At 47.6% G+C, this 12,318-nt stretch overlaps 1 protein-coding gene across 1 annotated transcript in view; it reads left to right on the top strand.

Annotated features, from left to right (window-relative positions):
- The first annotated feature begins 313 nt into the window (after positions 1 to 313).
- LOC147438507 (GDT1-like protein 4) overlaps positions 314 to 12,318 on the top strand; it is a 33,964-nt gene continuing 21,959 nt past the window's right edge. The window contains exons 1-7 of the mRNA XM_086484605.1: positions 314 to 503; positions 572 to 643; positions 724 to 879; positions 986 to 1,084; positions 1,149 to 1,221; positions 1,370 to 1,455; positions 2,139 to 2,225. Coding sequence (XP_086340731.1) covers positions 399 to 503; positions 572 to 643; positions 724 to 879; positions 986 to 1,084; positions 1,149 to 1,221; positions 1,370 to 1,455; positions 2,139 to 2,225 — 678 coding nt within the window. The 5' untranslated portion in view covers positions 314 to 398. The remainder of the gene's footprint in view (positions 504 to 571; positions 644 to 723; positions 880 to 985; positions 1,085 to 1,148; positions 1,222 to 1,369; positions 1,456 to 2,138; positions 2,226 to 12,318) is intronic.

Here is a 12,318-nt window from a genome sequence, read left to right on the forward strand (position 1 = left end):
GAGAGAGAGAGAGAGAGAGAGAGGCCTCAATTCTCTGTGTTGCACTCGCTGCAGACTTTTACAGAGAAGGAGGTCGACAAATAGCCGCCTGCCGCCATAGTGATTTCCAGAGACAGAGCCTTCGGGAGAGTTCGAAACACAGACAACACCGCCTGCCGCCTTTTCAAAGAGAGACCTTTCAAGAACCTCTTCTTTCCTCCTTCCCTTGCGGCACCTCGAAGGCATCGGCTCTAGATTCACCTTCTCAACGAATTTTCTTCAAATCGTGCACGCATACTGACTCCCCCGTTTTACCCGTGCTCGTGGGGAAATTTCAGGAGCGAGTGCCGTGGAATTTTAACTAGCCTAGGGGTAATCATAAAACGGACACTCTAGTCTGTCACAGCGTGGCAGGTGCCATGGCGGCCTTGCGCGTTTCTCAGCGTGGGACGTATTTTGCATTGCGCGAACCCGTTGTATTACTGGTGCTCGCGGTCGCCTCCCTCGTGCCGATCTCTGCGCAGGTTCTACATAGCATTCTCTTTCACTTCCGGCAGATCTCGGCGCAATAAATATGCTTTTTTTAATGCAGTTGACACAAGAGGCCGGTGGAGCTCTATATCAGGTGGAGAGTCTGAGTGCGAGATCATCTTTGCGTACCAAGGTATAGAGTCCAACTTGGTATATCAAAGTTCGAACTCAACTTTTTAACTCATATCTTGGGTGACCATCGTCGATGAGCAGCTCATACATGATGACATTCATTCTGACATTGTCAACAAAGAAGATGGCAGCACACGGGATGATGAGTGGGTTGTTGTTGCGAATGCTGACCTGGCAGGTGCAGGGGGCCTTTTTGATGCACTGCTTACAAGCTTCTCAATGATCTTAGTGAGCGAGGTTTGATATCTAGCCTTAAGTTTGTGGAAGTTAGAATTCAGAAAAGGATTTCAAGTTGCTCGTATTCTTTTCTATGCTTGCAGTCAATGCTATAAGTTTTGTGCAGATTGGTGATGAGACGTTTATTATCGCAGCTTTGTTAGCTATGCGACATCCTCGATCAATTGTGCTGTCTGGTGCTCTCAGTGCTCTTATCATCATGACTGTAAGTGCTACATTTGTGTTGGTGGCATTATCTGTGACCTTCATACCAATCTTGTCTGGAGCAGGTTCTTTCAACAGGTCTTGGAAGAATTGTGCCAAATCTGATTTCCAGGAAGCACACAAACAGTGCAGCAACTGGTGGGTGTTCATTTTTCTTGGAAGTTCCTCTTTGGATTTCTGTTGATGGTTATTTTTGATGTCCCATAATGAAATCAAGAGCGATTTTGTTCTGTTGCTTTGAAAACTGGTTTTGTTTACATATGCATCGCGGTGTCTGTTAATGCAGTATTGTATACCTTTTTTGGCCTTCGGTTACTTTATATTGCGTGGAGATCCAGCTCAAAGAATGCGCAACATAAAGAGCTTGAGGAGGTAATTTTCTACTTCTTCTAAATGGCTGGCAGATTCACTGTTGACAATGTTTTGTCTTAATAGGTCTTCTGAAGAATGTGATTTATCTGTTGTGTTATCGGGTTAAGCAGACACACCTTTGAAAAGCAGAGTTTTAGTGACTTCTGGATGCATGAGAACAAGTACTTAAATAGTGCAAGTGTGGATAGACCGAAAATCCTTCGAGGTACAATTTCGAGGGTTAGTGGATGGCATTGGTTGGATACACATGGGAGCATGTGTGGGCCCCAGAATGATGTGTCCCATCTACCACTTATCAACTTATATAATTGGCGTGTCTCAGTTAATACACTGACGAGGTGTGTGATGAGTTTCCAGCCAAGAATATCAATGATGAAGCTGATGGTTATGGTGGATGACTACCATGAGTCTATGACTTTTACTTTCCTTGTAGGTGAATCTGGGCTTTATACGGGTATATGTAAATCTCAGTCAATATGAAGACTTCTTGTGCCACTAGTTAGCTGTCACAGCCTGGTTTACATGTTTATTGAAATTGGTCTGATTACATAACTTTGACTTGGCACTATTTCAGGTGTCAAAACCTTCAATCTAGTGATTGTACATAATTACTGTTGATTTTTTTTTTCCTGATGCGTTGTCTGTTCTTCATCACCTCTATCTGTTCATTTTTGGCCCAGTAGGTGGAAGAAAAGCTTGAAGTAGCCCCGCAAGGAAAGACATTATGGCGAAGAGTATTGTCGCGTTTTCTTACCCCTATATTTTTGGAGGTAATTACCGCCAGTCGATTGTTCAGTTTGTGAAAACTTGTTAATCAGTTGGTGTTGAAAACAAAGGCATTTTATGATGTGTTGTTACCATGGGAGAATTGTGTGAACCCTGTCATTTCTTATTCCAGCCCGAGCAGCCCGGCTCGGGCTGCTCCATCTCAAATTGACATTTTCAGAAACCACTAGAATCATGGGCCATATCCTGCTAGCCGACCCTTGTTTGCCAAGCTCTTGATCACCCTCATCTTCTTGTTCATCCCTTCTTCAGTGTGCCTAAATTGTTCTCATCTTTGAGAATTGTGTTCTCCTTGGAGGGGATGCCAGGTGGCACTGACTCCCTTTGAAGAAATGTAATCTCCAAGGTGTTTTGGCATTTCTTGCATGATTGGGTCCTAAGACTGTAGATGGTCTATTTTGATTGTTAAGCTATTTCCTAATCTGTTGTCCAGCGCTTAGGAACGCCAAAATGTGAACGTGTATTTTTCTCGTCAGATTGGCCTTGCATTGAGCTGTAGCGTTAGACTTGTCAGAGCCATGTGGCCTAGTTTGGGTTGTTACAAAAAAAGAAAAAAAGTAACCCAATCAACAAAAACAGATATATACCAAGCTGAACACATTGCGCTAGCAAAGATAGCACTAAATAACCTCTGCACTTTGTACAAAAAACATCTCTAAGTACGCATGAAGAGAGCATAATTGACCAAGTTTTGCAAAAAGTCACCCACATGCAAAACTGTGTGTTAGCATAAACGTTTGAAATCAGTTCATGCATAATCACGCATTCTCAATGCAATTTGCAAAATAAAATCATTTGCAAAGCGCAAATATTATGTGATGTTGGGTTAAATGCCCAAATGACCCCTTTTATGTACATTTTTAAAGGTTACTAACCTTTGTGAACTTGGCCAATGACTTAAAAATGGTCCTATACTTTTAATAAAGGGAATGTGAGCCCATTTTTGCTCACTCACTTATTCCCCTCCAAATCATGTAGTCCCTCTTATAAGGGGTATGAGCCTCCCGAGACCGGCCACGGGAGGGGACCCCCCACCTAGACACGGTAGCCTCACTCCACGCACTCGCGCACCGTGGGGACTCCACGCAAGGTTCCCCGGGGCACGCTATGACCCTCCGTCAGTGCGGCGGAGCCTGAGGCTACGTGGGGCTAGGGACCCGGAACGCAAGACCCGCAAGACCCGCGAAACGCAAACGGCCGTCGACCCATGGAACGCAACCACGCCCGAGCCGGTCCTGTCCGAGCCGGGCCCCCGTGAAGGCAACTTGACCCGAGCCGGTCCCGTCCGAGCCGGGCCCTCCTGAGCCGGTGCCGTCCGCGCCAAGACCCCTTGAAGCAACACCTCGACCCGAGCCGGTCCCGTCCGAGCCGGGCCCTCCTGAGCCGGTGCCGTCCGCGCCAGGACCCCTTGAAGAAACACCCCGACCCGAGCCGGTCCCGTCCGAGCCGGGCCCGAAACGTCCCCTCCCTGACGCGCCCAGATTCTGGGGCGTCACACTTGGTATCAGAGCTCCAGAAACGAGCTCCTGGAAATGAGCCGAAGACCGACGTGCCCGACGCGCACGATCCTCACGACGACTCCAACCGCAATGGCCCGGGTCGTCAAAATCTTGGTGAAGAGAACTCCAGAAAGCAACAACACGCCCTCCGCCCCGTGACGCGTTCCCTGAACATCGGGCCGTCACCCGTGACCCGCGTCGGCCCCGATTCGAGCCGGGCACCTCCATGAGAAAAAGGAACGATGCGAGCCAGACAGGGCTCTCCGTGACGCGTCCAAACACCGGGCTGTCACCCGTGACCCGCGCCGGCCCCGATCCGAGCCGGACACCTCCATGAAGAAAAGGCAGATGCGAGCCAGACAGGGCTCTTTATATCAAAAACAGGAACCACCAAAAACGCGACGAACCAAGCCAACGGTGTTCGTCGCGCCCCGGCCACTTTTGTGGCCCATGCTGAGCTGAAAACCCATTCAAGTCTACAAAGAGACCACAGGGCCCCGAGCTATGCCCTCCAAACGATGTCCAAACAGGGACCAACTAGCAAGTGCTGCATTGCGACGGAACGCTCTTTCAGATTCGGCTTTCAAGAAGCCTCCGCGCGGGCCAACGCAGCAGGTGGCTCCGCACACACTGGGTTACCTATTCGGGGAACGCTCAAGTACGGGGATTTCTACTTGGGTGTTCAAAGCATACTTTTTCAGCCTTCTGCCAAAACCCAAAAATACACACACTCACTTTATTCAAAAATGACAAAAACAAAGCATGCCTACTTACTTGCATTTGGGAACAGTTTTGATCACTTTGCACTTATATGCACCCCTTTGTCCCCACGGCCTCATGCATAGCCAAGCACTCTTTTCCCACGTTCGACGCGGTCGTCGAACTCTCTTCAACCGGGGGTGTATATAAGGGGTATGAGCCTCCCGAGACCGGCCACGGGAGGGGACCCCCCACCTAGACACGGTAGCCTCACTCCACGCACTCGCGCACCGTGGGGAGTTTTGATCACTTTGCACTTATATGCACCCCTTTGTCCCCACGGCCTCATGCATAGCCAAGCACTCTTTTCCCACGTTCGACGCGGTCGTCGAACTCTCTTCAACCGGGGGTGTATATAAGGGGTATGAGCCTCCCGAGACCGGCCACGGGAGGGGACCCCCCACCTAGACACGGTAGCCTCACTCCACGCACTCGCGCACCGTGGGGACTCCACGCAAGGTTCCCCGGGGCACGCTATGACCCTCCGTCAGTGCGGCGGAGCCTGAGGCTACGTGGGGCTAGGGACCCGGAACGCAAGACCAGCGAAACGCAAACGGCCGTCGACCCATGGAACGCAACCACGCCCGAGCCGGTCCCGTCCGAGCCGGGCCCCCGTGAAGGCAACTTGACCCGAGCCGGTCCTGTCCGAGCCGGGCCCTCCTGAGCCGGTGCCGTCCGCGCCAGGACCCCTTGAAGCAACACCTCGACCCGAGCCGGTCCCGTCTGAGCCGGGCCCTCCTGAGCCGGTGCCGTCCGCGCCAGGACCCCTTGAAGAAACACCCCGACCCGAGCCAGTCCCGTCCGAGCCGGGCCCCAAAGGTCCCCTCCCCGACGCGCCCAGATTCTGTGGCGTCACACCTCTTCTTCTTCGATTTCTAGCGCTCCTCCTTTGCAGACCTATGCCTCCTCTCCAAGCATGAAGCCCTGCACTTCTCCTTGTGCTCTATCACTTGCACCCATTGCTGCGCGCTGATCAACTGGTATTAGAGCCAAATTAGGGTTTGCTTCCAAACCTGCAAACGCTGATTTTCAGCAAAGGAGGTCAACTTTCACGTGAGATTTTGCAATTTTATCGCCAAAGGACTCGTCCTCGGACACTAGAGGGCTCTCGACTAGTCAAATTGACCTAAAACAGACTGAAATTAGGTCAGAATTAGCAAATTACAGGTTATAACAGCAAAATACAGGTTTTGCAAATCATGTATTAAGGTGTGGGAACATCTTTACTAGGTCTCCGCTACCCGAAAATAAAGAAATTGTCGAAAAACAGGTCCCAAAACACGTGTTTTCAATAAATTTCAGATTTACGCAGGTTTTTGCAAGTGTATTTGTGATGCATTTACATTGAGAAAAGTACAAATTGATGCAATCTATGCACATTTGACAAGTTTTGGCTAAGTACAACCATTTGTGGCTCAATTTTTGCAATTTGACGTTACAAATTGGGGCTTTTGCTCATACATGCTTCTAAAGGTTGTGCATTAGCCTTATGTATGTTCTGTGAGGCTAAAAACAACTAAAATTGTTGTTTTTGAGCACAAATTCACTCGCTGAAATTTCCTGCGTATAAATTTCAGACATTGTTTTTTGTGCGTAAATTGATCCATTTTGCCCCAAATTGCTCCTGTGACCATTTGGAGCTGTAGTGCACACTTTTGTGAGATTATACTCCGGTTTTTGTGCATTTTGCCAAAAAATTTAGCGTATTAGTCCTCTTATTCGTGCAACTATGGCCTCATCTTCTTCGGATGTGAAGAATCTCTTCAAGTTTAGGAGGTTCGATGGAACAAGTTTCAACCTTTGGAAAGACGGGATCCAGGGACTCCTATTTCTTAAGGATTGTGAAGAAGCACTTGAACATGTAAAGCCACATAATATGTTTGACGAAGCATGGGTTAGCGTGAACAGGGAGGTAGTTACATACAATAAAATGGCCATGACCGATGAGACAGTCATTGATTTGAAAGGTCTCACAAATGCTTTTGATGTGTGGGAGAAGTTAAAGGCGATGTATAAGAATACAACGCCTGTCAACCAAGTGCATTTGATGCTAAACTTGTTGGCATGCAACTAAATGAGTCCAAGAGCGCTGCAGAGCACTTGTCGTTGTTTACAGGTACTTTGTCGCAGTTACAGGATTCAGGTTTGCCTTCTTTTGATGATAAGCTGAAAGCTATCTTTTTGCTTATGACCTTACCTGATTCATGGGAAACATTGGTGGTTTCATTGTCGAATAACTCCAATTTGACCTTTAATGGTGTTAGGGGTTCTATCTGAATGAGGAAATCAGGAGGAAAGCAGATGGAGAGGGAGGCAGCTCTACCAACATGGTTAGAGGCTGGACAGAGAAGAAAAATGTCTATGCATAAAGGAGTAAGAGTAAGAGTAAGGAAAGGGGAAGTGCTAGCAAAGGCAGGGTGATGTGACTTGCTATGAGTGTTGCATGAAAGGTCACAAGAAACCCGATTGTAGGTACTACAAAGTCGTGTAATGAATGTCAATATGGCAAGCAAGTAAAGCGTTCTTATTACTCCGGTGTCTCTTGTAAATCTTGTGTGCCTGATCTTGTACATTCTGATGTATGTAGCATGCCTACTAGGTCTATGGGAGGCAGAGTAACAGGGAACGGGCGGAACGGACCCCTCCCGTTCCCGGAACACGTTCCCGGCCAACTTGGGTCCCCGAAACGGAAACGGCAACGGAACGGCGTTCCGTTCCTGGGTGTAACCGGAATGGCTGGGCGGAACGGGCAGGGAACGGATGAACCGGAACGGGAACGCGTGAGCGGAACGGAACGGGAACGGCAGATTTCAAATTTTGAAAAAAATGACCGTTTTTAAAAAAAAAACAGGGGGCGTTTAGGGACTGTTTTTGAACGTTTGAGGGAGGGGTAGACTCTAACTCCTATATAATGCCTCAAGCGCAAGGTTGAGAGCTCATAGCCTCATCCTTCCCTCAAGGCTCAAGCTCTCTACGTCGGCTCTAGCCTCTTCCAAGTTCCTCAAGCCTCAAGGCTCAACCTTCAAGGCTTCAAGCTCTCTCTCCTTCTCCCTTGGGCCTCAAGGCTTTAAGCCTCAAGGCTCAAGTGAAAGCTCACTCTCCCTCTCTCCATCTCTCCCTTTTCCTCTCTCTCTCACGGCTCGCCATCTCTCCATAATACATATCTCCCTCATCTCTCTCTCCCTATCACTCCATCTCTCCCTCTCCCTCTCCCTATCTCTCCCGAGTCCCTCTCCCTTTCTCTCTCAAGCTCCCTCCCTCTCTCGAGTCTCACATGGCGCAAGCTTCCGCATCAAGTGAACGTGTGCCCTTGGGTGCGAAGAAGAAGAAGGAGGAAGTATCATGGTGGGACGAAGTGCATTCCCGAGTGTTGGGAAAGTCCGGTGGTGCCCGTGCATGGAAGTGCAAACTATGCGGCTTCGAGAGGCAATCCGGCACAACCAAAGTCCGCGCTCACCTCCTTAAGCTAGAGGGACAACAAGTGGCAATATGCAAGGAGGTCAACGAGCATTTGTTGAAGGTCTTTCAAGCCAAGGATGCCGCCATCAAAGCCAACAAGGAAGAGAAGGATGCGGCCAAACCGAAGCGCCCCGCAATCGACCCCAACGATTTGCTCTTTCCCTCTTCTACACCTTCTTCATCCATCGGTGGTAATAGTAATGCGGCGACGGCGGAGATGGGGGCGACATCATTTCGATCGCCATTCTCAACCCCTAATATTACGCCGGTCTCCACTCCCAAGCCGCACCAACGCACTCTACATGCCACTTGGGATCCGAAAAGGAAGGAGGATGTGGATGCAAGTGTTGCACGCTTCTTCTATCATGACCACATTCCCTTCATAAAGGCTCGGTAAGACATTCCTCCATTTTTGGATTTAGATATATTGACCAGTTTATTAATTTAAGTTTGAATCCTAATACCTATGTGTTACCTCTTATGTGTAGGTTGGAGTACTTCAAGACTATGTGCACAAGGATAGGAGAGTATGGGGCACGATATGTGCCACCCTCTTCCGAGGCCCTCCGCACTACTCTACTCGATAGAGAGAAGGCCGTTGTGGAGACGGCAACCCTTAACATGAAGAGGCAATGGACCAAGTATGGAGTGACCCTCATTGTGGATGGATGGAGCGACACGAGGAGGAGATCCATTCATGGCATTGTTGCCTATTCCAAAGGGGAAATGTATTTTGCCCACTCCCATGATGCTACAGAAACAGGAAAATCAGCCGATGTCCTTGCAGGAGAGTGGGCCTCCGCCATAGAGACCATTGGGTCCGAACTTGTGATAGGGCTAGTCACTGATGGGGAGGCATCGAACAGGGCAGCCGGGGCTATTTTAGAAGGCACATACCCCCACATCACGGTGTCCTTTTGTATGGCGCATTGCCTTAACAACCTCCCGAAGGATTTCGGCAAACTACCTTGGATAGAGCCTCTCTTTGCCTCTGCAGCCAAAGTGGTTTCTTTTGTCAACAACCACAACGTCCTTCGAGCAGAGTTCTTGAAGCGGTCGGGGGGGAAAGTTCTTCTCAAGTATTGTGAGACCCGCTTTGCCTACAACTTTCTTATGGTAGGCCGATTTGTGGAGTGTCAGAGTGCAGTGCGGCAGCTCTTCATCAGTACAGAGTTTGCTGAGACTTTCCATGCACGTACAGCAGCAGGGATCATTTGTACAGAGAAGGTAGAGGATCCAGAGTTCTGGGAGTCTCTCAAGACTCTTGACAAAATGGTAAAACCAGTGATTCACTTGCTTAGAGTGATAGATGGTATGCAACCTTGTGTTGGCAAGGTTTATGAAGCAATGGATTGCATGGTGGAGGCGCTTGGAGATCTTGAGAAGGACCCAGATAGGCTTGAAGAAATCAAAGACCTATGCAGCAGCAGGTGGAACTCCTATAGTTCACCTCTTCATGGTGCAGCTTTTGTGTTGGATCCAGAGTTCCAAGGTGCAGGACAGGAGCATGATTCAGAGGTAAATACACATTGGAACACTATTTTGAAGAGGCTTCACCTTGATAGAGACATGCAGCGCAAAATCAAGGATCAGCTTGCATTTTACAGGGATATGCGAGGATCATTTGGGACTGCCGATGCCCAAATTGATTGCACCAAGATTTCCTCGGTCTTGTGGTGGCAAGAAAATGGTTCAGATGGTCCCGATCTTCAGCGACTTGCTATCCGCATTCTCAGCCAAGCGGTTAGCTCCTCTTGCTTGGAGCAATTGTGGAGTGTTTACAGCCACATTGCATCTAGAAAGAGGAACCGACTTGGAGTGGAGAAAGCAAATGACCTTGTTTTTGTCAGTGCAAACTTACGAATGCTTTGCAAGTCAGCATCTAAAGTGACAGACCCTTTTCTACAGTGGGAGATGGAGGCAGAGGCAGAGGTGCTTGGAGAGGCGGCAGCATCTACACATGAGGATGAGCCTATGCAGGAGGATTGGGATGATATTCATGAGATCCGGACACCACTACAGATTGGGAGGCAGGAGGCTCTTCTCAAGCATGACTCATGAGTCATGACTGATTGCTCCTTATATCTTTTTGTAGCGCCTTGGCTGGCCTTGTAAGCCATCGTCATGATCTATCTAGTATCATTGTTTTGCTCCAAGCTTTTGTGTGGAGTCTGGACTCTTTTAATTTTAAGTTTAGTTAATGTCCTTTCTATGAAGAATCAAGATGCTTCTGTGTCATGTGAATGGTGGATTCGTGTCATGAGTCATGACCGCACCTTAAGACTTAAGCATCATTGCAAAGCATGCCTAAATAGGATTCTACTTGGAGTAATGAGTGTGTGTGGCTCTCTACTAACATATAGGTTGAATCCACCCTAATTTAAGCATAATTCGAGTTTACCGTTCCGGCCCCCGTTCCCGTTCCCCGTTCTCGTTCCGGGTAACTTTGATGGGAGGTGCATGTTATTTTGTTTCCTTTGTTGATGATCATTCTAGGAAAATTTGGGTTTATTTGCTTAAATCTAAGGATGAAGCCTTTGCTGCGTTTAAGAAATTTCATGCATTTGTGACCACCCAAACATGTAGAAAGCTGAAATGCTTGCGTACGGACAATGGGGGGGAGTTCACAAGTGCTGAATTTAACAAATTTTGTGAAAATTTGGGCATTCAGAGGAAGCTTACTGTGCCATACATCCAAATGGTGTGGCTGAAAGATTCAATAGGACACTTTGTGAAAGGGTGAGATGCATGTTGTCCACAACTAATCTCTCTCATGGATTTTGGGGAGAAGCTTTGAAAACTGCAGTGTATATATGCAATCGATCCCCTCACATGTCTTTGAAAGGTGACATCTCTGAAGAGGTTTGGTCTGGCAAGCCTGCTGCATATGCATTTTTGGTTACGAAGCTTTTGTGCATATTAGACATGAGTTGAGAGGCAAACTAGATGCCAAGTCCATTAAAGGCCTTTTCATGGGATATGGTGAAGAAGGCGAAATGGGTTACAGGATTTGGTTACCTCAGCTCAAAAGGGTTGTACGCAGCTGGGATGTTGTTTTTAATGAGGCAAGGCTGCTTCAAAACAATTGTGCCTCAAAGCATGACCATAAAAGGGTCAAAATTCAGCATGACCAGCGACCTGTTAGGCCTATTCTTGACCCTCAGGATGCACCACATATGGCTGAAAATGTAGATGATCCAGTGGTGTTTGAGCCAGAAGATGTTGGACATCAAATTGAGGCTCTTGAAGGGCATTTGCAGCCACGAAACAATGCTGAAAATGATGTATAACAGCCCATTGTTGATGATTTTATCATGCCACCTGATGCAGACCCATTATCGGATAATGTGGATCATTGGGTGAGGCGGTCTACTCGTCCAAGACTGCCTGTGAGTAGATATGATCCCTCTTTGCATTACATTATGTTGACAGATGAGGGAGAGCCTCTTACGTATAAAGAGGCAAAGACATGTGAGCACAGCGACAGGTGGGAGCTTGCTATGCAGGAAGAGATTAAAGCTTTGTATGTTAATCTTACTTGGGATTTGGTGGAATTGCCCAAAGGAAGGAAGGCTGTTCCTAACAAATGGGTGTATAAAATCAAAACAGTTGATGCAAAACCCAAGTACAAGGCAAGGCTAGTTGCCAAGGGATATGTTCAAAGCAAGGGCATAGACTTTTCTCTCCTGTTGTGAAGATGACCACTTGGCACTTTACGTGTATTGTTTGTGATAGTGACTGTCCTTGATTTGGAAATGGACCAAATGGATATACATACCGCTTTCTTGCATGGTGATGTGGCGGAAGAGCTTTACATGAAGCAACCCGAGGGTTTTGTTATTCCTGGCAAGGAACATTTGGGATGTATGCTCAATAGAAGCTTGTATGGGCTGAAACAATCATGTAGACAATGGTACAAGAAGTTTGACCGCTTCATGCTCAAACATGGTTACAAAAGAAGCCATGCAGACCATTGTTTGTATACCAAACGTGATGAGGATGACAACCCTATCATTCTTGTGCTCTATGTGGATGATATGTTGATAGCTGCAAAGAAAAGAAGCATTGTTGATGCTCTTAAAGAGCAGCTGAAATCTGCATTTTCAATGAAAGATCTTGGGGCAGTTGAACATATACTTGGAGTGCGTGTTAGAAGGCAAAGGGACCAGCGCATATTGTATTTGTCGCAAGAAAAGTACATTGAAAAGATGTTGGACAGAGACCAACGTATATTGTATTTGTCGCAAGAAAAGTACATTGAAAAAGTGCTGGACATATTTAACATGGCTGAAGCAAAGCCTCTTGGCGTGCCATTATAGCCATATGTCAAAATCTCCCAAGGATGATTGCCCCAAGTCAA

This window comes from Adiantum capillus-veneris, chromosome 16 (assembly GCF_014529385.1).
Source record: "Adiantum capillus-veneris isolate H3 chromosome 16, ASM1452938v2, whole genome shotgun sequence".
NCBI classification, from domain to species: domain Eukaryota; kingdom Viridiplantae; phylum Streptophyta; class Polypodiopsida; order Polypodiales; family Pteridaceae; genus Adiantum; species Adiantum capillus-veneris.